Source organism: Leishmania panamensis (genome assembly GCF_000755165.1).
Source record: "Leishmania panamensis strain MHOM/PA/94/PSC-1 chromosome 34 sequence".
In the NCBI taxonomy this organism is placed as follows: domain Eukaryota; phylum Euglenozoa; class Kinetoplastea; order Trypanosomatida; family Trypanosomatidae; genus Leishmania; species Leishmania panamensis.
This window is the reverse complement of record NC_025881.1, coordinates 627,514-653,499: the sequence shown is the minus strand read 5'-3', so window position 1 is coordinate 653,499 and position 25,986 is coordinate 627,514. Positions and strand designations below refer to the sequence as shown.

Genomic DNA, 25,986 nt, shown 5'->3' with positions numbered 1-25,986 from the left:
GTGCTCAGAGACCTCTGTTATTGCGAGCAGTGTCAAGTCAATGTGGGATAAAAAGAGGTGCAGTTAAACATGTATCAATGTGAGTAGTGGAGGAACAAGAGGAAAGGAAGCTCGTCACCAAAGGTGATGGATGCGAGAGACGAGGCCGAGGGCAATATTCACGGAGATAGGCGAAGGGGGGGTAAGGAGAAGAGCAACAGCAGGCCAAATCGGCGGATCGGCAAAGAGGGGAAGAAGGATGAAACAGCAAGAAAAAGACATGGTGCAGCGTCGAGTGCTTGGGCGCGTGGAGTGCACACAGGTGGGAATGGGCGAGAGTCAAGGCGGCGTTGAGCTACACGATGCACAGTCGGTCTTGACTCCAGCAAGGAAAGATGAAGCGAGAGCACAGAGAAGGGAGGGGGACAAGAGACCCGGGCTCGGCTTCTCGCCTACATGCGTCTTTTTATTCAGGGAAGTTTGGAGGAAAGAGCTGCAGGCTGTGATCACTGCTACACACCCAAGTCTCACCCTAGAGTGACTCCACTGCGCCCTCCCAAGTGTCAGCCTGTCGCTGCCCGTGACAAGGGCGCACGGTCGAGGTCGACGTAATTAACGGTGCCCCTACGCGTCCGACTCAACGGGTGACTAGGGTGCGCCGGCTGCCGTGTTTCCTGGGGGACTTGCTAATTTACTGATTGAGAGAACAGTGGCGAGCGTCTGCAAGCATAACAAGCAAGCATATGCAACCCACGCCCACAGGAATGAAAGAAAAAAAATCTCAACGTCTTGCTGAGTTCAGTATGCAAGCCCCTCCCTATGGGTGCGTGTGAGCGTGTACGTGTGTTGAGGAGGAAGAAGGAAGAAGACGGATGATGAGTTGCGTCAGAGTTCGAGTATATCAGCATATTTCAGAAGTGCGGAGAGAGAAAAAGGAATAGTAAGACAGAAGTGAGAAGGAAGGGGGCATTCAATGGGGGAACAACAGCAGCAGACTCAACACAGTGTACATCGTTAGAGAAAGGCAGTAAACAAGATTGAAAGAGACGGTTCCAAGGAAGCAAAAGGTGGGAAACAGAGGGAGAGGACTCGAAAGGTACAAGAGGGGGGAAGAACAAGAGAAAACACGGGGGAAGTGATGGTGGTGCGTGACGAGACATGGGGTACACAGGGACACGCAGACAGAATGCGCCATAAGAAAGAGGACAACAAAGGAAGAGAACGCCTACACCCTTCCCCCCCCTCTCTTTCTCTCCAGCCTCTGCTTGTGCAAGCGGGATGTGAGTATGTTGGCTTGCTCCCTTCGCGTTGCATCTCTTGTCCTCTCTCCTCCTCGCATCCGACCCTGAGCCCGCATCCCTCGTTTACCATAGAGTAAAATAGAAGGATGGTAAATGCAGAGCCGCTGGAAACTCCTCCGCCGGCATACGTCCACGCAGAGACGTCGTAATTGAGGCACGAAAGAGAACGAGGGGAGGGGAGAGGGGAAAATGGGGACTTTGGAAAGAAGCATCGCACAAACGAAACCAAAAAGTGTGAGAGCAGTGGCGTCGCGCAGTAACCAACTTGAGAGGGAGATTGAAAAGGATGAGGAGTGAGGTAGGCTTTCAGTTCAACTTGCACTGTACTGAGGAGAGGGAGTGTTAGCGTCGTCACAAGCGCTTTGGCGCCACAAGGATCAACATAAAAAGGGCGGAAAACGCAAAAAAAGAGAGGAGAGGTAAGGTCCCACGCAGCGGGCAGGAAGCAGACTTGAGGGTGATCCGCCACTGTGAGAGGGCAAGCACCACATTCCCTCCTGCTCTACGCCGCGCTTAAGCGCGTACCGTTGCCGCGGCGCTCAAGCTGTGCCATGTGCACATTGAGCTCTCGTACCTTCGCCTCTAACAGAGCAATAGTCTCCTCTTGCCTTTGCATCTCCTTGTTGTAGTTCTCGACCATGATGCGCATCGTGTTGCTCTCCGAGATGGTCCTGCGCCACAAGGACTCGAGGTTCGTAATGTACTGTGCCGCCGCTTGGAACACCTCTTCATCATTGAGCTTTGCGGACGATCCCGACGTCACCGCTTCTGGGACCACGGCGCCACTGACGGTGTTGACCGCCCTTCGGGAAGAGGAGATGGAAGAAAAAGCACGCAGCTCTGGTGGAAGAGCCTTCAACACCTGCGGATCGCCCGTTCGTACCATCGTTAGTGTCCTCGAGAAGATGTCATTCTGTGGATCAAAGACGAGCGAGGAGACAGCGACGTTGTCCACATCGACGGCAGACAGCTTCGCGGCAGCGGCACTTTTTACAGTGAAAAGGCGCTTCGAGGTCACTCTGCTTTGCAGCCCTCTCCGCTCTCGCATTACTGACGCGCCGTCACGGGCGGGCAAGCGGTTCGCACTGCTGGGCAGCGGCCCGTTCTCCTGAATATACGGCCGCAGCGCATTAACGCATGATGGAGACCACGAGGCACGCAAGAGCAGCTGGCGCTCGTACTGGTGCAGGATGGCCTCGCTCAGCAGCGCGACACTCCACGCAACGTGCTCGTCAAAGATGCTGAAGCGCGGCGACGTCACATCAGAGGCCGCCGTCTTCACCTTATTGGCCAGCACAAGGCAACCAATGCCTTTGATTGGGACAATGACGCCGTTGTACATGTCCAAGAACAAGTGGCCGGCGCAGCTACTGCTGCCGTTGCCAAGTCGACGGCCAGAAGCGTCCGTGACAGTGGTGCTGCCGCCAGTCAGCATGGAATGGCGCCCAGAGTCGGAAGCGCCAGGCCTGAAGTTCCCACTTGTACCGAAGTGCAGGAGTGAGGACTCGCTATAATGGACGTTCACCGCCACGCCTGTGGTCACCACCGTTGTTAGAACGTTAGAGGTGGCGTAGCTGATGCTGGAGGGGAAGTGGCCGCGCGAGTGGGCAACGCAGTGCAGGAACTGCGCTCGGCCACTGCCAGCAGTGTCTGAGGCGGCTGCCACGGTGGTCGTGGGATGGTAGAAAGTCTCCCCTGCTCCCCCGGTACCCAAGGGCAGTGCATCGTCCATGTACACAGCCGCTGCAGAGGCGCCGGAGAGTCGCAGAGCAGCCTCCAATAGGAGAGAGAAGAATGACTGCAGTTCCGACGCAGCAGCACGCTCTTCTTCGAGGCGGCGTGCCATCGGTGCGTTGTGAAGTCCACTAGAGCTGCTGACGCGAGATTGGGCGCAGCGTTGGGGCTGCTGTGCATTAAGCGGACGAGCCGTGGATATACTGACGAGCGGCACAAAAGGGCTCTCGGTGCGCACGCAGTCCACGCCTGGAGTTGCCGTTGCGGAGACCGCCGCTCCCGCAGTAGTATTACTTGCAGGGAGGGCTTCTTCAGCACCATTTATGTCAAGTGGGAAGGTAGTGCAGGACCCAGCAGACTCAGTCCGAGCGCCGGCACCTTTGTCATCGTTGAGCCAAGACGGGCCGATGGCCAGATGCAATGGCCGTGGCACCCGTCTCGAGAGCGCTCGCGAAATCAGTGGAGATGTCAAGCGGTCCTGCCGAGAGCCATGTGCTAGCGTCACCCGCTCCTTCAGCTCCGACCCCGTTGGCAGCGTTGCACTAGCTTTCCCTCTCAAGTGTGCATAAAAGTCCACCAGCTGTGCGTCCACGCTCGCTTGCAGCTGCTGTGTGGCCTCATCTAGTAGCCAGCCGAGCTGCCGCAGCGTGTTAACGCTTTCGTCGGTGTTCACTAGGGGAATTTGCAGAGGTTTCTGCAAGACTGCTCGATCTGCCGCATTCTCCTTGGTGCCGTTCGCTGAGCAATCGCGTGTGTTGGTGTAAATCTGCGTTGCCGTTACCCCACACCCGCTGCCGGCAGTTTTCAAGCCAGGCAGTGTCGCCACAGTCGCCCCCGTTGTCTCGCCAACCTCGCGTAGGGCACCGATGCCGTAGGTCGGTTTCGAGATCGCAGTCGACAACGTCACCTGCTGAAGCAGCAGCGCGACGCGAGAAATGACTGCGAGCTGCTGCGCTGTCAAGTCGTCCTGAAGCAACATCCCGCGATGCGTGCGCTTGTGTGCTCAGATGGTGGGAGGGGTGTATGGACGCGTGTGGGTCACAAGGTGAAGGGGAGAGAAATCAGTGGCTGATACCGAGAAGTAATAGCAAACGACACACAAGCATACGAAACTGTACGCTGGTGATAATTCCAGAAGTCCTCCCCTCCGGCTCTCGGCGGACTCTTTTTCTTTGCGCTTGGGCTGCCTTATTCGGGCTGGCGATGTCTTTCTTGGTGCGTGCGTGTTTGTTTGCCGTTTTGCCTTCCCTCACGTATGAGAGCTGTGGCGGCGACAATGAGAAAAAGATGCGTGAGTGAAGGGGGGAAGAGAGACAGGGATACCACAAGCGATGCAGGCCTCGGGTAGCAGCGCAGAGACAGAGAGGAAAGAAGAAAAAGAAGATGGAGTTGGCGTAAGGGGCGGTGCTACACATCAAAACAAGACGGACAGGGGGGCGAAGGCGTACTACGGCAGAGGTACGTGTGTGTGTGTGTGTGAACACCTAACAGCAGCAGCATCATCCAGTGTGCAAAACTTCAAGTGCAATGCACTTGTTTGGTCGCCCTCCACCGCGCTACTATGCAGAGGAACGCAGCGCCCCTTGTCCACTCGCTGCGAACTCTGGCGAAAAAGCGTCGTGCTACCGTAGGAAAAAAAAACTACGGGAGACGCAGCAGCTTCATTCCAGTATTCGGCGCCTACAGAGGGTCCCCGTACGCGGGTGTCTCAAGCAAGAGAGAGAGACAGGGAGGAAAGGGTACATTAGCCCAAGGTGACGGCATCTTTCATTTCTTCTTTGAAGTGTGTCTTTGCGCTGATCTAGTTTGTTGCTGCTGTGAATTGATTGCTGGTCCATGTCGTTCTTTTCCTTCGTGCGTATGTAGGTGTAGGAGAGAGTGGTGGCCGAGGTTGGGGAGAGAGCACTTTTGAGTGAGGTGACCATACGTATGGCACATCGATGTTTTTGTTGTTGTGCTGGCGCGTGTGTATTGGGGTTATGAAAAGCGGAGACGGAGGGCCTGTCTTGGCCGTCCCCATTCCTGCCATCCCTGCCCCCCACCCCCTTTGTCTCCCTTGTCCCTCTTCCTTGCAGTGGCAACGCGGCTCTCTCTCTCTCTCTGACTATTAATCAGAGTTGTATCTCCCCTTTGCTTCGCTCATGCCTACATCCGCTCCTTTTCATCTCACCTCCACAACGATAACACTGTCAGTACCCACTCATTCACGCACACACACACACAGCACCACATGAAAGAGAAAGAAAAACGAGCGCGAGAGACAGACAGAAGAGACAGGGATACGTGGAAGGAGAAGAGGAAGACATGAAAATGTGCACTGGAAGCAAGCAAGCCACAAAGAGCAAGAAAAGCCAGAGAGGGAAGGAAGGAAAAGAAAGCGGGAGAGGAAAGCCGAACACAAAAATTAAAAACAGGGACATGAAGATTGCATAGGATTCATCTGCCGCAGTCCAGGAAAGAGTTTGATTATCACGTAGATAAAGTAGTGCAGAAACAAAAGAAAATGGTGCGAGGCCCTTAACTGCTGCACAAGAGAAGAGGTGAAACTGTACGTGAGAGAGAACGAGAGAGAGAGAGAGAGTTGCGCCAATACACAGCGACTTGGATGCCCCTTCTCCGCAAAAAAAAAAAAGAGATGCAGACGAGAACAGGGGGCGCACACACGAACGAAAAAAAAGGCCGTTGCTTGGACAGCAAATGGAGAATGAGGAAAGGAGAGAAGTAGGCAAACGCATGCACCCGCACACAAATGAAACGAGAGTGGGAGAAAGTCAGTCGTTCCCTCAACAGTATCATCCCACAGTAGCATCAGCAAGCAACGGTATTACGTTGTAGTTATGCTCTTCTCCCTCCCAGCCGCGTCCCTCGCGTGTGTGTGTGTGTGTGCTTGTCTGGCCCTCTAGATGGCTCGTGCACAAAAGGAATAATAACAATAATAGTAATGATACTCGCTTGGTGTGTGTGTGTGCGTGTGATATACTCGTCTACGCACAAAACAACGTGAACAGAAGTGAAATAAAAACCTAACAGACAAAGCCAAGCTAAAATAATCGAAAAAAGGAAGATAAATATGATCATGGAGAGACGGAGAGGACGGAGTAGACAGGCAGCACTCGCATCACACAAACAAACAGCATCGCAAGAATGGGGGATAGGGAATGGACAGAAGACAACTAAGAACTCGGGGGTAGGGGGGAAGAAGAGAGGAAAAAAGGCGACAAGAAAACAACATGGAAAGGAAGTACACACGAAGAAGAGTGCAGGTCCACAGGCACATCCGCAAAGGATACGCAGAGAAGCGCACACGCACGCAGAAGCCCGAAGGAAAAGGAAAAGGAAAAAGAAAGCACTCGAGAAACAAACCAGCAACGATAGAAGGAAAAAAAAAATTAAACGAGCATCGATGCACTCACGTCGAGTCGTTTTTTCTCCTTGTTGAAGATAAGCCCAGCCGCATAACTATCGCATAAACAACTTACAAAGTAAGTCTACTGCACCCCACTTCCTCTCGCGCACACATAGAACCCACAAGCAGCCCCATAAGAGACTTCTCCCCTCCCCCTCCCCCCTCCCTTTAGGAGAAGCAGAGAAAGAAACGTCAGACAACTCAGAGACAGTGCCGAGTGGGAGAAGTCAGAATACGCCAAGTGGCACTGAGGGAGAATTAACGAACACGGCGCAACGCAGAGCGAAGGGGAGAGGAGAAGTACACACGGGAGGAGAAGCAGTAGCAAACAAGAGAGGGAGAGAGAAAGAGAGAGAGACACAGGTAAGCAAAGAGTTGAACAGATCGATGATCACACGGAGGGTATGACTGATCTAAAAAGAGGGAAGGGGAGGGGGTTAGTCGAAAGCACACGCTGACCAACGACGAGGTGAAAAGGACCCGCATAGAAGAGAGAAAGAAACAGGGAACAATACTGAAAGCGAAAGGGAAGAGAAACACAGCACGCTACACGTTTAGCGAGCGGATTAGAGAGCAAGGGGAAAAAATAACGAAAGAAAAATAGCCGAATGAGGGACTTTTTGAATGTGCATGCGTGTGGAGAGTACCATTGCAAAGTACAAGAGGAAAGTGCGAGAGAGAGAGAGAGAGCATGAGACGTTGGCATCACTGCAACTCTGTTTTGTTTTGTTTTTGTTTTCGCGTGCAACTGAGAAATAAAAAATAAAAAAATAAAAAAAGACGAGCAGAAAGGGGAAAAAGGAGAGCGAAAGGAGGTCAGCGTCAAGGGGTACTGGCGCAAGAAGGAAATAGAGGAGGGCGAGAGAAGAGAAGAGCAAAATACAAAAATAAATGAAACGAGAGAATCAACCGGCGTGAGCAGAGTACTGCATACGAGTCAGGCAGGAGATAGAAGAAGCAGCAGTGAAGCCGAAGAACAAAAGAAAAGGAAACGGCGGAGTGCAAACAAGCTGGATAAAGGTGACCTGCTCCACTGCTTGTGTGGGCGTGTGTTGCTTGTGTTTCCCGCGGTGCGGTTTCGCCTTGTTTCGTCCTCTTCATGTGTACGACCTTTAGAGAGAAACAGGAGGAGCGTCATCCCAGCCTGATCGCTGAGGGTGAGAAGTAGATGAGTGTGATGTGCAGAGACGGGTGCAAGGGGGCAAAGGAAAAAGAGAGAGAAAGAGAGAGAGAACAAGGGGGAGAAAGCGAAAGGAAGGAGGGTCAAGCTGGCTCAGTAAATGTCAAAACATGCATAGGCACGCAGGCACACATGTCTGCCCCAAAAAGGTGTCCTGAGCGGAATGAAAGCAAGAAGAGGGGGGGAGTGGGGGAGGAGGGAGTCGGGGAGGAGGGAGTGGGGGAGGGGGGAGGAGTATAACAAAGAAAAAGCGCCTCCAACGGCAGCTGTGCGTCTGCGCGCGAGGGTATGCAAGAGGGAGAGAGAGAGAGAAAGGAAGAGCGGGTGGGTCACTTGTGTTCAAGTGCACAACTTGCAGCTGGCATAACGCCGAGAGAGCCAAAAGAAAAGAATCGCAAGCACCGTTTTCTCCTGCTATCCAAACGTGCCTTTTTTTTGCCCTCCTTTTTTTCTATCCTTCGGCCCCATCTCGATATCGCTCAACTCTGTGTGCAGCCACAGAATTCATACTAAGGAGAGAAAAAGTGGAGGAGGAGTGTATATGTGTGGGCTGGCAGTGCTCGCCGCTGCTGCCACTATCACAACATCGTAGTTCAGCAGCGCTCCTGTGAGAAGCGACCAAAGAGTGCAAGAGCAAGAGAGAATCAAAGGGAAAGAAGGGGCATTGGAGAAACGACGCATCAGAAGCCTGGAAAGGGAAGAGAGGAGATAAACGGGAAGGCCAACCAGCACCTTCGCTCTCCACCTGTCCTCTAACTCGTCACCTTACCTGTGCTGAGCCTCGATAATGCTGATGCTGACGTGAGCAGAAACCGCACGCAGGATGAGGGGGAGGGGAAAGGGGAAGAGGGGAGGGCAAAAGGGCGTGTATAGCAATCGTATCTCAGCGCAGTCATTCAACGAAGCCACTACAACCTCCCTAATCTGCACACAGATGAGTGGACAAGCACACATACACTGGGAAGAAACTGACAAGTGGGCGAAAGGAGGAAGAAGTCGGGGCACACACAGGGAGGGGTAGACAGCGATGGCGGATGACAAGATAAAAGAGAATGATACTGATAATAATAACAAGACGATATAATCAGGCAGAATAGAGCGAGACAAATTATAAAAAAAAAAGGAAAAAAAAAACGCGAAAAGCACTGCGAGAGGGGTAGGCGTCATGTTCACATAAAAGCACCAAAGGAGGGAGGATACTAAAACAGATGGGAAGAGAAAAAAAAAAACGAAAAGGAGCAAAGCACACACACACACACAGTCACACACAGTCACACACAGTCACAGTCACCCAGACGAAACGCGCAGACACCGGAGCGGAAAGGAAGGAGGAAAGAGAACGAGAGAAGGAAAAAAGGAAACACACACACACGCATTCAAATAAAGAAGCACACGCACGCATATGCAGAAATAGAGAGAGAGACGTAGTGCGCAGTTCCAATACGCCGTTTCATCAGTGGCTGGGCTCCCTCCTGAGAAGATGCCGCCACTTGTAGCGTCCACCGGTACAGCAGCAACGCAGCTGAAGGATACCAACATCACACTCTGCACCACGTCACCCTCCACCCTGAGACGGAGGAGTAGGATAGAGGAGCTCCGTAGCGGTTCTTCTTCCGGTCGCGCTAGCCTCATCGCCTCTATGCTGATTGCATGCATCCTTTTCCAGCAGGAGTGCCTATGTCTGCTCCCAGCTACTCCTGTGTACACCCGTGGCCATTGGGAGAAAAGACATCGTGGCGTTAGCAAGACAGGGAGCAAGAAGAGTCGGAAAGCGACGCTGTGCTCATGCTACTCCCGCTGCCTCGCCAGAAATCTATCCACGGGTGCTCTAGTGCTGTCTCTGGCGTGAGTCGCTGCCGCGCGTCGAGGTGCAAACATTTAGCAACAAAGTCCTCGAAGAGCTGGTCCTCGTGACTCCGGCCGATTTTCAAGAAGTTCCCTAGCACTCGGCTATGCGGCGCATGCGGGGCACGTTTCTTGCCTAGGTTGTACTTCATCTGGCCATCTTCAAAGAAGCGATCGGCGCGGCGACCCTGTTTCACGAGGTACAACGGAATGGTCCCAAAGTACTCCACGATGCGCTCCAGCAGCTCCCCCTCACAGCTTGCCGGGAAAATGGGATAGCCGTTGGCAAGCTCGCACAGCACACAGCCAAAGCTCCACATGTCAATGGCCGTCGTGTACGGAATACCAAGTACGATCTCCGGTGCACGGTAGTAGCGTGACTGGATGTAGGTGAAGAGAGGCCGACTCTCCTCACAGGCGGAGCCAAAGTCAATCAACTTCAAAGAAAAATCGGCTGAGTCTCCTACCAATTTGGAGTTGCAGCCGCTGTAAGAGATCATAATGTTCTCTGGCTTCAAGTCGCAGTGCACAATCTTGTGTTCGCGCACGTGCACAAGGGCGGTGAGCAGCTGCTCCGACAGCTCGTAGATAAAGTCGCGCGACATGGGCCGGAACTTATTTCTCTGAATGATTGCGTAGAGGTCGGAAGGCAGCAATTCAAAAACCAAGATATAGTGCTTGCGGAAGATGTGGGACCCAAGCAGGCGAACAATGTTCGCCTCGTCATCGGGGTCGTCCCTGTTCAGCAGCTCTAGTGTATTGATTTCCTCGCGAGCCTGTTTCGTGTAGTTCGGTTTGTTCTTGATAACTTTCGCGGCTACAAGGCGGTGGTATTTGTGGTCGAGCGCGCGCACAACGATGCCGAAGGTGCCTTGGCCTAGTATCCTCACCACTTCGTATCGGTACAGCAAGTGGTCGCCTACGACGACGCGATAGTGGAAGTTGTCGTCATCGTAGCCGTCGTTCTTCTCGGTGCCGCGGACGCCGTGAATCTTCTTACACTGCTCTGTCCCACCAAAGTACACACTCGGCAGATAGTCCTTCACCTCTTCCTCCTCGTAGCTCGTCAAGAAGCGCAGCGACGGCGGCGTTGGCGTAAGCCCAGTGCCCTCGTCGCCCCGCCGTAGCGACGGGGTGTTCACGTGGCACCCATTCTGCACATTGTTGCTGGGGGACACGCTCGGCGTTATGGAGTCCACGTCGCGCATCGTGCCGTCGTCGGCCTGCACGGTAGTCACAGTGCCACCTACGCCCATTCTGTTCAGCTCGCGGCAGTTGCCTCTCACACCATTGGCATTCAGCTGCCCATAACCGCCGCTGTACGCTGGTATCATCATGCCATTCTGAAAGCTGACGTGGATCATGGGCGACGGCGGCACAGGGTAGAGATCGCTCTGCAGACTCTGCATGGATCCACTACTGCGCGGGAGAGTCGGCAGGTTTGCAGTGCGTTGCGCAACGCCGCTGCCAACAGACTTCAGTGGCACCTCACTACGCCTGTTCACCATACCGCCGTTCTGTATCTCGTTGATTATCACGCCGTTCCTATGCATGGTGCCACCTCCGGTACCGTTCACTCCGTTCTGGAAAGACGGCCCGCCGGTAGACCTGACGCCCATCCGCATGCCGCGTAGGTAGGTGCCATTGCCCAGGTACCCCATCGGATGTGACCGCATCGGTCCAGCGGAGCGACGCATGTAACTAGCCCCTGGCACCGCTGGCGGCTGCATCGGCACTGGTGCAACGCCGTTGCTCTGCCCTATGGACATTCTATTGTGTGCCAACATGTGTGTCCCATGGAGGGCCGGCAGGACCCCTCTGTTCATGTTCACACCCCGCTGGTGATGCTGCGGCTGTCCGTTCGCCATCGTAGGTGCCGCGCCGCCCATGCTAGAAGAGCGATACGCCTGCGCGAGCGATGGGCCCATTGTCATGCGACCACGGTGAGAGTACACGTACGTTGGCGTCGGATAGCGGCCGTTCGTGCAGGGGGGCTGCGGCCCTCCGTACATAAAGGGCTGATGAGGCTCCATGAGTGCCGCGCGTACGACCTAACTAGAGAGAGAGACAGATATTCGACTGCACAAGCGGCTGTGAAGTGAAATAAAGAGAGCTCGAGATCACGGATAACGTGGTCACCCCGCCTCGACGTCTTTCCGCGGAGCTAGCGCAAAACGCAAACGGCGAAAAGGCGAAAAAAGGGGGCGGCGTGAGATCGCGGTACACACGAAGTGGCTCCCGTGCAGACAACGAGATGAGCACGTCGAAGACGGCGGTGCGGACCACAAAGAGGCACGAGTACAGGCCAAAAGGCAAGTAAAGTATCAAAACAACAGGGAAGGAAAAGAAGTAGAGCACGGGCGGCGACAGAAAGAGAAGTACGTGAGAGAAAAAGAGGGAGAAAGGAGACACACACACACAAACACAAACAGCAGACACGCACTTTATATGCACGTCAACGGGTGGCCACCCACGACCAAGGCAGTCGAGACTACGACCAAATGAACGAAGAAGCGGAAAAAAAAGCGAAAGCTCTAGATACGAATGCAAAGACACACACACACACAGAGATACATACACTAACACACCAAAAGAAACAGTGGGGGCAAGACTTGAGCGCAGAGCATGCAGAGAGAGACAGAGAAAGACGCGCTCACAACAAAGAGCCCATATACTCACCGCGACGGAAACGAAAAACGTGCGCGCACGGACGCTCGCACACCGTGTACGGAGACCGCAACGATAAATAGGGAAAGGAAAATGGGTCTGGAACGAGAGTAAACCGTACAACGAAAGAGCTCGTAAAACGAGTGTATGAGGAACGTCACGTGCAAAAATGAAGGAAGAAGGAAGAGCCTGTATGGACACACACACACACAGACACAGACAAGCACAAGCACAAATCGGGGTCTGCCTTCCGTCGAGACTCGTGTTTCCTTTTGGTGTTCGGGCCTTTTTTTGTGTTGTTACCGCTGCTCAATATCGCCAACTCTTCACCGTCAGACTTTCCTTCTTTGTAAAATATGTATGTGCGCGCGCGCCTTGCCTTTTTCGAGCCTGATGACGTAACTCCCCCGAATAAATCGTAACCGGCGCAGTATCTCTACTGCGTTCGTGTACACACAAATACACGAACGCACACGTGCAACACGGAGATGGTGGATGATATCTCACGAGAAGAAGAAGAGAGAGACAATGAAGAGACTGGAGAGCCTAGAAAGCAAAACCAAACTATCATATATAAATATATATATAAAGAGGGAGAGAAATATAGTGGTCAAACCTCTACTCTCTACTTTCTCCCGCTGAGTTGAAAATCGGACTCGCAATGGTGTTTAAGAAACGCCCTGCACGTTTGCTGTGGTTGAGGTGTTGTTGTTGTTGTTGTGACTACTGTGCGTTAATGCGGCTCACTTATATGGTCCTACACCCACTCACAGAGCGAGGAAGGAGTAGAAAGAAAATGTACAAGCTCAGACCCCACAGAGACTGTCGTGGGAAATGTTGGAGTTTTTGTTTTTAATGGGTGTGTGTATGTGTGTGTGTGTGCAGGTGGAATTACGCGAGAGGTGATCGAGCGAAGGTGCGTGGTCGGGAAGAGATAGTGAGCACCAAGGTGAGGCATCGTGCGAGGGAGGCGGAACAATAGATGCAATCAAGTAAGGGAAAAAAAAAATAAAAAAGAAAACAGAGGAGTGAGGTGAGAAAGGGAGTGAGTAGTCCATGTAAGGGTAAAACAAAAAAATAAACCCGCACCGTAATACGACACGGCAACGGCAGTGACAACAGCACGAGAGGCCGCTGGAGGTCTAGCCAACGGAGTCGCTGTACTTTTCTTCTTAGCGACTGCCGGACGCACAACTCTGGAGGGAAGCGCGGAAGTTGTTGTCAGATTACAACGCTGCTGATTTCCAGTGGACCTCGCTCTCAATTATATCGCCCTCCGCTCTGGTACTCGCTGGAAAGGTACATCCGTACGAATTTCCTCTAATGATGACCGGTTAGTCGCCATCATTCCGACACACACCTTCAAAGCACGCCATATAGCCGGAACGGAGTGATCCCTCACTTGTGCTGCTTATCCTTGCTCCTTCACAGCTGCCATAGAGGACACGCTAGCTCTCACGCGCAGAGAGAGAGAGGCGCACCTCCTCCACACACGCACACGCATACAGAGACATTCATGTGCATACTCGATTCAGCGAAGCCTCTTCGTCCTCCTGCCCCATACCAAAACACTCGCAGAGTTGGGTTACGCGACGAGAAAGAGAATGCGCCACTACACGAGCCACAGAGAGAAAACAAGGCGCGTGCTGGGCACAACAACACAAGAACAAGGGAGATAGAAAGAGGGAACAGACTCGTGTGAGCGGCGACGGGGAGTAGGAGCGACCACGATATGGTAATCAACCCCCACCCTCTGCATTCCAGCACATACACACAATTACACGCAACACCTGGATGTACACAAAATTTCAATGGCGATACACAAAAAGCAAGTACACGAGGAGTACAAAAGGAAAGAAAAGAAAGAAGCGGAAAATAGATGCCCAAAAAGTACCGCCTTTCATTCCTCCTTGGCTGTTGTACGCCACGTACCACGTTGCTTTTCATCTCTGCTTCGGAGGCTGCCAGCCGCACGTACGAGTGGGTGTGGGGGGGGCCAGGGGTCCTGCTCCCACCTCAGCACACCTCCTTGGTCCCTCTTCATGTTGCTTTCATCTTCAACACTGCGATGCTAAAGAGCAGAAAAGAGAGGAGCTGAGAGAACAAGAGGGCGGTGCAGAGCGAAGGTCAGCAGCGAAGAGATGTCAATCGATGCTCAGGTGACAGTGGTGAAGGTAGTCAGCACACTAAAGGAGAGCACAAGAAAACAAGACTGAGGACAAACGCGCGAGTATGCATGCGTGCACACACCTCCGCCGGAGATCCTCTCTCTCCTTGCGGACCTATCACTGGTCATAGAACAGGAGGCGGGAAGAAGGGCTCGCCTAATCGATCATGCGCTTCTTCTTAAAGTAGCGCTTTAGGTGACGCATCTGCAGGTACCAAAAGATGCCAAAGAGAATGATGAGGCCAATCGACATCCACATCACCTTAGCTGTCATGTGCTCGTTTGTGTTACGCATCTCCGCCTCGCGGGCCCGGAAGTAGATAAACTCGTTGTGAACCTCCTGCACCGTGTCCTCCATCATGCGCATCTGTACCTCCATCGGTCGCATCTTCTCCTTCGTCGCCATGGTGTCGTAGTCTTTCGCATCCGCGCCTAGCTGCATCACTAGCAAAATGTTTCGAGTACTTTTCGCGCTCTGCATTCCTTGACGTGAGCTAAAGCACAGCATGTGCTCACCACCGTTGGTGACGCGACCCACAAAGGCGCCATTACTCCTGCTGTACTCCATGTAGAGCGTACGACTTTCCGCGTTGGTGAGTACAACGTCGAGAAAATCTCCGTAGGTATCATCCGACTTGTATACCATGCGCAAATCCGTGTCACTCGGCACCTCCTGGAAGAAGCAGCGTGATTCGCCCGACTTTAGCTGAAACACAAAACCAGTTACAGTACAGCTCAGTAGCACCACTAGTACCAGCAGCTTGGCTGCCGAGGCCGCTACAAGCGACGTAAAGACACGAAGCCCCATAATGGGTCGGGGAGCGCTCCTGTTGTGAGGTAAGTGGGGTGGGTGGGTGTTTGCTTTTTGGAGCTCGGGTCGAACTTGAAGCCTCCTCTTTTTCTCCGCTGGCTGACTGAACCTCCGAGAGAGTTGCGGTGAATCTACCGTGCACACACACACACACACGTGCATTTGCGGATGTACGTACGCGTGAACGTGTGCGCCAGTGCGCAGACGGCCCAGGTATGGAGAAGAAAATGAGGAGAGGAGAGAGCAATGAAAAGAAGAGGGAGATGGACACACAAGAAGACACTCTCGAAGTTCCCCTGCGTTGTGCACAGGTGTGTGCGGCGATGCGAGCGGCAAAGGCGAGGACCCGGCTACATCAAGGAAGCGATGCAACACAAACTACACCACACAGAGTACACCGTAAAGAAGTCGGTGACCCGGCATTGTTCTACACGCACGCATAGCCTTCCACATCTCTTCGCCTTTCAACAATGAATGCGTGGGTTGTCCCTCTCAATCTCTGAAGGTGCACGCACCTCTGGCCTTCGCTTTCTTTACTTTCTTTTTTTGCATGTGTTGCTGCTTCAATTCTATCGCCACCACATCGCTGTGAATCGTTGATATCTTCGAGGGAGAGCGATGATAGAGGATCGACTTCAAAGACGAAGTCTGTCGAGTGCTGCCTCCGAGAATGAATCCGGATGAGAATATGAAGTGGAGAAAGAAGGGGGGCAGCCAAGGAAGACGTAGGTGAGGATAGAAAAAAGGGAGGCACAACCACCTCACAGGCTGACGCAAGCTAAAAAAGACGAGAGCGAAACGGTGCCTATCCAGGGCTCACCGAGAACACAAAAGTTGGGTGGAAAGGAGCTCCAAAGGGATAGAAAGGGCGATTTCACATGCACAAGTCCAACACTCAAAGCAGGCAAGAAGCGCGCACACACACACGCACGCACACGCACACGCACAACACGCACCTTGGGCGCACACGCACGTGCATGCAACCACCAAAACAGTGTGCAATGGGCACTGGAAAGAAAGAACCGAGACAACTTATTTCGCCGGCAGAAAAAAGCAAAGAGGGGTGTAAAAGAGTGCAACAACGACTACAATTGAACACTGCCGATCGAAACATACTACAACAGAAAACAAGACCGACCCATCTGGCACCGCATCCACACACAGGAGCTTCATTGCAAATACATCGCCGGCGTCAGCACTGTGATAGGGCTGTTGACCTCGTGATGCGAGCCGTTCTCCATATGCCCATCAAGCTGCTGATTGATCAGCGTCGTCGCAGCCCTAATCTCTGCCGTCTCACACTTGAGGGCGTGCAAGGCATTGTTCAGCTGGTACATCTCCTTCGTGAAGAGTTTCACGTTGCTCGTACCGTCGGCATGCTTCGTCTTGCAGAACGCACCGCACCTCAGCATGCTTGCGCAGCGCACCATAGGACGGTAGAGAATTAAGTAGAGCACAGCATTGTAGACGACCCACACCACTGGCGTGGCAACAGCGACATAGATCGTACGCCAGCGTGTTTTGGAGATGTAAGCAGCTGGAGCAGCGACGACGGTGAAGAGAAGGATCGAGATGAAACACATCACAATCCAGCCACGAACACATAACCCAGGCAACATTATGAATTCCGGGTACTTCTACCCTGTGTGCTGCATGTGAAAGTAGCACGCAAGTGTCTTCGCGGGTGCGTGCTTTTCCAAAAAAAAAAAGAGAACGGTATCCGTACACAGAAAGAGAGAGCGATGACGACAGTAGTAGCGGAAGTCACATCAGCATGCATAACAGCGGCAGTGCGGTGCCCTCAGACGAGATGCGTCTTTCCCAGACGCAGAAAGCTCCCACAACGTATAGAGTGGGATTTCTTTTAACGTGTCCATTCCGTCATACAATATGAGTTCACGCCCCACTCTACCACCGGCCTGTCGCGTGGTGCAAAGCGGCCGTGAGCACGTCACAGCAATGCGCCGACCCAGTCATCGGAGCACGGCCACTGCCTCACCCTCTGCCCACCCACCCCGCCACACAGGCCACCTCACAGCCGCGCCCGTTGTGCGGGTCACCACCTGGTGCATCCCTCCTCCCGGGGTGGCTCAGCTTCCCTCCACCAGTGGGCAGCGAGGGCCCGGTGAGTCACGCTGACGCGGTGCCCACCACATGGATGGCACACGCGTGTTCGCTGCTGCGGGTCGCTCCGACGCAACGCCATCCGCAGCGATACATCGCTCTGACCTCCTCACGTCGTAGGTGCTTGACCCTGCCACCACCAGAGGCGGCTCGGTGTTGGCAGGGATAGGGGGGCTGTTCGGCTTCCCCAGACAGAGTGGGATGCTGGACCCTGAGATGCCACGCACTCAGGTGTTCCACGCCATCAACACGAGGAGGAAGGGAGGGAATGCGAGAAGAGGAAGAGAGACATCACCCTTGGGTTGCCACAGCCACATGCAACTCAACGGAAGAAAGAAAATGGGCAAAGGACCGCCAACAGAGAAAGAGGGGGCGGAGGCATGGCACCAGATCAAAATAGAGGGAAAAAAAGGGGGTGCTGAAAAATGGACTACAGGAGGGGTAGAAGGGAAAACCAAACGGAAGAACAAGTGCGAAGAGCACGGCGCTCCAGCACGATAGGTGGTGTCTCTCTCTTCCTCCACCTCCACCACTCCCCCAACAGAGAGAGATTCACTGATACACACTCGCCCACCAAAGAGCTAAGAGAAAAGGGGGCACCACAAAGCGGTACGGCAACGACTCGTGTCAACCAGTGAAAGAAGAGAAAGAAAAAAAGGAAGACATTGAATGCGAGGAAAAAGGGCCCTCTGGTCCCTTCAGCTGCGCCACCAGCCTTGTGATTGGCCCTCAGCGCACAGTTCTGAGGTGCGGGTGGCGTTGCCTCTCCACGTGTACGTGCGTACTCGAGTACAGGTATACATTTATTTCGCTTTTGCTAAGTACTCGGCTGCCACCATAAACCCACGATCATTTGTGGGCTGGTTTGGCCCCACCGGCAGGTTGCCCTCAAAGAAGTGTCGGTACACCTCTAGCGCCTCCGCGCCAGTGGAGACGACCCACGGCACGGTGCAGATCCACTCCGATCCCCTGATGGTTCCGCTCTGCAGGTTAGCTTGGAAGCGACCAGAGATCTTGGTGCCCCAGTGTTCCGTCGTGCCAAAGAGAATAACCGGGTAGGGTGGCACCGTCGCCACCTTGCGGCGCACCTCCTCCAAGGCGTACTCGAAGTCTGTGCCAATGCCACCGGTGAGGAAGATGGGGAAGTCTAGGTTAAAGTCCGACTGCCGCTCCACGAGCTTGTCAGCGCGGTACGTGAAGTGAGCCTCCACGTACGGGTTCTGATTCTGCTCGTTGATGGTGGCACCCGGCTTCGCAGCCACGCTGCCAAAGTCGACGATGAGCCCACACGAGAGAATGCCGAGGGACTTGGCCACACGGTTGCCGACCTCCATCGCGCCAGGACCTCCACCCGTTACGAGTGCTAGCGGCTTCTTCTCGTTCAAGAGCGGATGCTGGCATGTCTTACGGATGTGCAGGATGCCGCTCAGCAATGTCATCAGCTCCGCCTCGAAGTCACCCGCTATGAGGTTTGAGCCGTACACACCAAAGAAAGTGGCGCTGAGGTACTCCTGACGACGCTCGAGAGGAACGAAGGCGCCGCTGTCGCGGCCGGGGCGACGAATGTACTGGTATACCTCCCCTTTCTGTTCATTGACCTCAAAGACGCCGATGCCGAACGTGTTGAGGTCGCCTAGCATCGCCGCATCCTCCTGGCTAAAGAAGGAGCCGTAGTGGCGCGATGCCCTGGTGAAAAAGATAGCGCGCAGCTTCTTACACACCGCTCGCGAGAGAATGAGGGATTTTAAGCACGGCGATGGGAAGTAGCGGGTGAAAAGAACACCGTCGCTTGTGATGTCATCAATCGCAATCGCAGAGAGGATCGCATACTCACACTGCTGATACGTGTACCGCTGCACCAGTTCCTGCTGCTCCACCGGATTCTCGATCCCGACGTATGTTGTCTGCTTCGGGTCCGCTACGATCCAGTCGTCCTCGCGCATCTCCGTGAACTGGCCGCCCTTACAGACGTACGCGCAGCACGGCAGGTCACCCTTCGGCGCACTCTTGAAGGCGCGCAGAATGCTGCTCGTTGTACTGCAGCGGTCTGCCAGCGTCTTGCGCAGTGAGAAGGGCACCTGCTCACGGTACGATTCTAGCGTGTAGAACTCAATGGGAACGTGGGTGAGCTCGTCAACTGAGTCGCCATAGAAAACGAACACGCGCTCCCGAGAGTGGGCGTCCGCCAGGCCCTCCTCCGGCTCAATGAGCCGAGAGCTCATGGAGTGCAGCCCTTTCGGCAAAAGGTTATCCACCACGCGACCAAATACAGTGCGGAAGTGCATGGCGTGCCCACGCACCATCAGCACCCCCAACGATGCGGCCACGCGCGTGTAGCCTTCGTGGAACTGCTGATGCAGGCGGATGAGGTCTTTGTACGCGGTACCCTTGCGCAGCGCCATTCCGATCGTGGGCAGTAACCCATGAATCTCGCCGCTATACGTGAACGTTCCAGGCAGCACGGGAAGGTACGCCACCGCGCGGCCATCCACAATTTTCAGGTCCCAGTTCGGCGCCTCATCGGTGCCATACACTAGCAGCGGCTGGCCACGCTGGTTCACAGCGTTCAGGAGACGAGTAATATAGTCCATATTGCGTACCACGCGGTTCGACTCCAACGCGAAGAGCTTGCCGACGTGGGCACCAACAGCAATGTAGTCCAGCATGAGCACCGCGAGAGGAGCCAGGGCGACGAGATCCATCGTAATAATGGCGCGGCGCTGCTTAGGATCAATGTCAATCTCGATGTTCACGGCGTTGACACCGAGTTGCGTGATGGACGAACGTAGCAAAAACTCGCATGTCACCCCGCGCACCAGGCCTCTAAACTGGGGGTGCAGTTCGTTAATAACAGCAGACGCCTTCGCCTCATGGCGGTTGGTACGCGCGTACTCGATGATGCGGGCATCGCAGGTGGCCAAGTCGAACGGATTGTGGTTGCGGCCGCGAGAGACGGTGTAGCTGTCACCTTGCTTGTGGTGCGTCACTGTATCCGGGTACCAGCGGCACGACTCGGACGGCATCTCCTTTTTTTCTTCTTCAGCGGTGCCTTTCTTGCCTGTGAAGAGAGAAGATTTTGTCCCCTTCAAGGGAGCGGCAGCGTCAACTTCGTTGATGTGCAAAAAAAAAAGAGATACAAAGCAGACACAGAAAACGCGCTGGCTGCAGAAAGTTGTACCCCCGGTTTCAACGACTGCGCATCTCCTTTCTCCTTGCCGCTTGTGTGAATCTCGTGTGTGTGCGTGTGCAGGGGGGTGCGTGAAGCGCAGCTGAATGCACTTTTTTTATCTTGGCCGTCAGTTGTCAGCGCGCTGCGAAGGCTTCTCTACCTTCTGTTTTCTTGTGTGGCTTTCGTGTGTCGATGATGTTGTGAGTGTGGGAGTGCATGTGTATCGGGGCACGTGCGTGGGTGGAGAATACGAGACGTAGGAGTGCTGGGCTCACCGGCACCCTCCACACCAGAGCCGCGTTAGACGGGCAGAGGAAAACAGTGGGCAGAGACGGGAGAATATAGCTATATAGGAAGAACACAGGAGGAGGGGCAGTCAAGCTAGAGCAACAAGGACTCAAGCGCACACCCAGTAGAGAAGTGCTAGAAGCAAATGAAAAGCTGAAGAGAGAGAGAGAGAGAGCGAAGCGGGAGTATGGCAACAGGGACACAGATAGAGAACACCAAAGGAGCACGCAGAATAGTAAAAGAACAAGCGTCGGCGGGGACAACAACGGAGAGGTAAAGAGTATGTATATATACATATATATATATGTATATATATATATGTATATATGTGTGTGTGTGTGTGTGGGTGTGGGTGTGTGGGTGTGTGTCCAGAACGGACGCAGCACTTCCTTTCGCTGCAGCAAAGACCAACAAAGATGACGTGTCGACCTCCCTCCCTCCCTCCCTCTCTTTCTCTCCGCAAGAGCGTGAAGGACAGAGATGACAAAGACGGAAGGAGAAAGAAGAAGAGAGCCAGGCGTGGGCAAAGAGCTGAACCAGACAGCAGGTAGCGGTGTGTGCAGCTGTAGAACGTGATAAACTAGAAGACAAAGACGAGCAAGAAGTAATGGCAATGCAGCCACGTAGAACAGGCTGAAGTCGCTGATGCGGAAGAAACGTGCAACAGAGCTTTGGGGAGGAGGAGGGGGGGGGGCTGGCGGAAGGAGTGGTGTTGAGAGAAAGGAGTAAATCTCGTGAATCAACACTACGGAGTCCTCATTATGTTTTTTTTTGTTTGAGTGGGGTGTTGTTGTTTGGCATGCGTTGTTCGAGCACCGGTACAATGCGGGATAGCATAAAGAAGCGGAGGCCCAGAATTATGATAAGCATGAGCGAGGTGAGCGTATCGGAGTTAGAGAGACACCAGGGAATAGGATTGAGCAAGCAACCATAAAGAAAGAGAAAGCAGTAGCAGGCAGGAATGCAGAGAAGGGTCGAAAGGAGCAGCAGCAACACGACACACTCGAGTGAAAATGGCGAAGGGGGAAGCAGGGTAACATAGAGCGGAAGGCTAAGACAACAGCGCCTCCTCCCTCCATCATCACCCCGCGTGCCTTCTTTCTTCTCGCTTTGCGCACATCACGCGCTCAGCCTAGGTGCGGCGCCACGAGTGGAGCATGACGGTGCTGGAAAAGAGAAGTGGTCATGGTCAAGGATATGTAGTAGCGCATGTGCGCACTGATGCACGCATGCACGAACGCCCCTCATCCAGGTGAATTTCCGTCAACCTCATATGAGAAGTCGCCTGGAACCGGAAGCACACAACGGTTTCACGTTTTTTTTTTTGATGAGACGCTGTACGCATGTGAACGCTTTAGGACTTTTTATCCCGCTTGTGTCCTCATCCTTAGAGACTGGCTGGACGCATGCACAGTTGTGTGTATACGATGCCAACATGAGCCCTGCGCCTAGCCCGACGCATGCCCCTCCTCCTCCTCCTGCTGGCGCTGCACACTCAATACTCCGAGTGTGCAGCGCTAAGGAATAGATAATGAGAGCCCAGTAGAAGAGGAGAAGAGAGACAGGCAAAGGTTGCTTACACACACAGACAGAGAGGCACAGAGGCACTGATGGCCCGACCTTATTAACCGATCAGAAAATCACTCGGTACACACACAAAAGAAAGTGGCACGCATGTGCCGGCACACGGCGCCAGCACTGCTCCATATGTGCCATCGCCACCTCCGTAACGGGTGTACACAGAGTCACCAGAGAATCAACGATGACGGCGCGCGTTCTTGCCAGGTCGCTTGTTGCCGCCCGGGCGGAGGTTGCGCGCGCGAGGCGTACGCTGCGCCTTGAAGCGCTTTGCGTCTCTATCGCCTTCATCGTCGCTCAGCATGTCTTGCAGCGAGCCATTGCCGCGTCGCTTCTTGCGCCAGTCGCTCAAGCTCTCCTGCATGTCACGCTTGTACTTGGCACGCTGCCGCATCACCTCGGCCTGCACCTCCTTGCCGTACTTCTTCTGCTCTTTCATGGTGCGGCGGTGCGCCTGCGCCTCGATGCGCGCTTTCGAGGCCTCCATCGCCTGCCGCACATCATTCATATGCACATCACTCTTGTACATTTCAGCGTAGTAGTCATCCGGTCGCTTCCAGGGCACACCAGCCTCCTCCAGAAGCGAGATACCGCGCACCACGGAGAGCAGTGTCTGCTGAATAAACGCCTCCTCGCGCTTCGGATCATCGTCGGCGTTGAGATCGCTCGGTAGGGAGCGGGTCGATGTGAGGGCCATGCGCTCCACCCACTGTGCCGGCTCACTAAACTCCACGCGGGTGGCACAAGCAGTAGCGGCAGCGGACTTGGATGCAGCGTCGGACGCTCCCCTCTTTGATGCCCCTGACGCCTTTGGGAGGGCCTCCCCCACCTCTTCTACCTCTTCATCAGAGTCCAAGTATTCCTCATCCTCAAAACCCTCCTCCTCCTCCTCGTCCTCCCCCTGAGAATGATCCTTATCCTCTGAGTGCGGGGCCGCCTCCTCCGCCCGGCGACGCAGCAGGTTCTTCCGCTTCCGTGAGGCGATGTCGTAGACAGGCATTTTCTCTTTGGTGATGTGTGCTTTTATTTTTCCTTATGGAGTGGGTAAGTGTGGAGTCGCTGCGTGCGTAGCTGTGCAGCGGTGGGAAGAGGAGATTTTCCCTTTTTCTTTCACCCCTTTGGTGGATTATTCGTCTCTCTTACACCTCGAAGCAAAAGAGAGAGAGAGAGAAAGGGGGAGAGAGACGAGCTGCGCACTCACGGATGCGTACCTTCCTCACTGTTGTACGCGTTTCGTAAGCGTGTGAGGGCGAGAGGGCATGTGGTGGTGTGAAGCGCAAGCACAAAACAGAAAACGTAGAAAGAACGTTTAATCACGATGGGAAATGCAGCGAGGTGAGGAAAAGGGAAGGGAAGGGAAGAAATTGCATAAGAAAGAGAGTTAAATCAGTGGAGCGACTAGGAGAGGGACATCAAATCGTAAGGCCCTTGTCTGAGGAATAAAAGAGGAGCGTGCACATGCGAGGCGGCATATCTTTCTGCTTGAGCAAGTGTGCTTGTGTATTCGCATAAATGGTGCATGAAGGCACGCTGCAGAGAGGCAGCATGTTGATCTCTTCCTCCTGGCTGTTTGGAGGTGGGTGGGCAGACGTCCACTCGGAAAACGTGCTCGCTACGGCAACAAAGAAGTAACCGTGAACGAGAGCAAGAGAGGGAAAGGTGGTGAGGGACAAGCACGTGCCCAAGTGATAACATACATGACAACAACGTGAAGCGAAAGCGAAGGAAGTGTAAAGCGGAGTCAGAGATGGACAAAGGGCGGGCCAGAGACCGAATGCGCCTACATACACACAAGAGGAGAGCGTGGCACAGGTAAAGACAAATAGAACGCACACAGAGCCAACACACACACACACACACACAGGTCGACAGAAAAACAACGAAGTCAAGAAAGGAGGGTGTGTCACGGGTCCACGAGTGTGCGTGTGCGTGACAGCAGTAATGAGGACCTCTCGAAGGACCAAGCAAAGGGGCGACAAAAAGTGGGGCGACAAAGCCTGAGAATCGCATACGTATACCTCTGCGGGAGTCCCTTCTAAGGTCACACGGGCATAGACACACATGCAGAGGAACAGGAGGAGAAAAGGAAGCCAGCTCAGCACAAGACGGCGCACGGCTCCTTCATCCGCGCCGGCAAGCACACCCATTACAAGCAGACATATACTGGTGAGTCCGCACAGGATGAACACCACAACACGATGATCGGCGACCAACAGGTACGAGAAGAAGAAAAAACAGTGCACTAGTCAGGGTACTCATCTCTGCTTTTTTTCGCTTCATGCGCAAACCGACGCTGCCACAGATGTGGAGCCTGGGGTGCCGACCCACCCCGAAACACCATTACATTCCATGTAGGACTCGTACGTGGCGACAACGCGCTCGCTTTGGGTGGTGAGGCGGAGCAGCAGCTGCTTCAGGTCCTCGACCGTCTTGTCCTTCTCCGAGATAATGTCGTGCACCTTCTGCTCTAACTCCTTCATGTCATCCGGGTTCACGTTAGCGCGTTTCAGTAGCTCCGTCAGCTTCGCATCGCGTCCGTCCAACTGCGTCTGCACCAGCTCCAGCTTCTTTTGGATAAGCACACGTCGGAAGGCGGACTTGCGCTGGATATCTTGGAGCATAGCGTTGTACTTTTTCAATATAATATCGCGGTCTTCGACGAGTTTCGTGTAACGTTGCAAGAGGACCTCGTGCTCCCAGGAAATGGTCTGGATTTCCTGCTGGGTATCCTTGATGCTCCGCTTCACCTCTGCGAGGGCCTCCTTGTTCGCCAAGTAGTTCTCCAGCTCCGACTCGAGGGACTTCTTCTGGCTTTGCAGCTTGGCGAGCGGCTCGGTGAGTCTCTTGTTCCGCTGCGCCACTTCGTACATAGTGCGCTCATTGTGGGTTTCGGTCCGCTTTCGAGCGCACACCTCATCTTTGAGAGTGCGAATGGTTTCTAAGTTGTTTGAGGTGATCTCGCTGAAGTAGTCCTTGATCTCTTTGAAGGTGCGCTCGTGGGTCTCCTTCAGCTCCGCGATGTGCCTCTCCTTACGCTCCTCAATGCGGGCAAGCTCCTCTTTCCGGGCCTCGTCCATCTCCTCGCGCAAACTCTTTAGAAGGTGCTCATACTTGAGGTGCATCTCTTTGATCTCTCGCTCAAAGTTCGATTGCTGCTCCGCGATTTCCTTGTCCTGCTGAGTAAGCAGAGCGCGCTGCTGCTCCAGATGCCGCACCTCCAGCTCACGGTCCGCCAGCTTGGTGTCGCGCAGGTTTCGAGCAACGTTGCTCTCCTTCGCGCGGTACTCCTCCTCCCGACTCGTCAGCGCACGATGTGCCTCCTCCTTCATGGTAGACACATGAACTTGGTTTTCGTACAGCAGGTGGCGGATCTTCTGCTTGAAGATTTGCTTCTCCACCTCATGCCGCTCAGCCTGCTCTGCCTTCTCCTGCTCCTTTTCACGAATCGACTCCTTGACGCCCTCGAGCTCCTTCTTGGAGATGTTCCAGAAGGTGATGATGCGGTCTCGTTCGAGTTGGAAGTAGTTGCGCATCGCATTTGTCTTTTGCAGGGCATCCGTCGCTAACCAGATATCCTTGCCATCGACAGGCGGCGTGGCCACCTCAGATACCGTGCTTGCAGCTGCGCCACCCTTCTGCATTGCCGATTTCCGCTTCGAGGCGGCAGCGGCAGCGACGGGGCCCTTCGCCGTGGGCACCGACTTGAAACCCTTTGGTGGCATTCGAGGAAGAGAAAA

The 25,986-nt window shown here is 54.0% G+C and overlaps 7 protein-coding genes across 7 annotated transcripts, besides 1 other annotated feature; all 7 read right to left on the bottom strand.

Moving 5' to 3' along the window:
• Nucleotides 1-1,782: 1,782 nt before the first annotated feature.
• On the bottom strand, nt 1,783-3,993 carry LPMP_341720 (hypothetical protein; the record flags this gene model as incomplete). The annotated part of the gene is made up of 1 exon (XM_010704297.1): nt 1,783-3,993. One exon carries the CDS (start codon nt 3,991-3,993, stop codon nt 1,783-1,785), a length of 2,211 nt encoding a protein of 736 aa, XP_010702599.1.
• Nucleotides 3,994-9,339: 5,346 nt separating this feature from the next.
• On the bottom strand, nt 9,340-11,070 carry LPMP_341710 (protein kinase-like protein; the record flags this gene model as incomplete). Its single annotated transcript, XM_010704296.1, has 1 exon — nt 9,340-11,070. The coding sequence occupies one exon, from the start codon at nt 11,068-11,070 to the stop codon at nt 9,340-9,342; it is 1,731 nt and encodes a 576-aa protein (XP_010702598.1).
• A 3,366-nt stretch (nt 11,071-14,436) lies between these two features.
• LPMP_341700 (COP-coated vesicle membrane protein gp25L precursor, putative) lies at nt 14,437-15,087 on the bottom strand (the record flags this gene model as incomplete). The annotated part of the gene is made up of 1 exon (XM_010704295.1): nt 14,437-15,087. The coding sequence occupies one exon, from the start codon at nt 15,085-15,087 to the stop codon at nt 14,437-14,439; it is 651 nt and encodes a 216-aa protein (XP_010702597.1).
• Nucleotides 15,088-16,259: 1,172 nt separating this feature from the next.
• Nucleotides 16,260-16,709, bottom strand: LPMP_341690 (hypothetical protein; the record flags this gene model as incomplete). The annotated part of the gene is made up of 1 exon (XM_010704294.1): nt 16,260-16,709. One exon carries the CDS (start codon nt 16,707-16,709, stop codon nt 16,260-16,262), a length of 450 nt encoding a protein of 149 aa, XP_010702596.1.
• Nucleotides 16,710-16,956: 247 nt separating this feature from the next.
• Nucleotides 16,957-17,461: a repeat region.
• Nucleotides 17,462-18,017: 556 nt separating this feature from the next.
• On the bottom strand, nt 18,018-20,237 carry LPMP_341680 (hypothetical protein; the record flags this gene model as incomplete). The annotated part of the gene is made up of 1 exon (XM_010704293.1): nt 18,018-20,237. The coding sequence occupies one exon, from the start codon at nt 20,235-20,237 to the stop codon at nt 18,018-18,020; it is 2,220 nt and encodes a 739-aa protein (XP_010702595.1).
• A 2,190-nt stretch (nt 20,238-22,427) lies between these two features.
• On the bottom strand, nt 22,428-23,249 carry LPMP_341670 (hypothetical protein; the record flags this gene model as incomplete). The annotated part of the gene is made up of 1 exon (XM_010704292.1): nt 22,428-23,249. One exon carries the CDS (start codon nt 23,247-23,249, stop codon nt 22,428-22,430), a length of 822 nt encoding a protein of 273 aa, XP_010702594.1.
• Nucleotides 23,250-24,525: 1,276 nt separating this feature from the next.
• On the bottom strand, nt 24,526-25,890 carry LPMP_341660 (trypanin-like protein; the record flags this gene model as incomplete). The annotated part of the gene is made up of 1 exon (XM_010704291.1): nt 24,526-25,890. The coding sequence occupies one exon, from the start codon at nt 25,888-25,890 to the stop codon at nt 24,526-24,528; it is 1,365 nt and encodes a 454-aa protein (XP_010702593.1).
• Between the last annotated feature and the right edge of the window lie 96 nt (nt 25,891-25,986).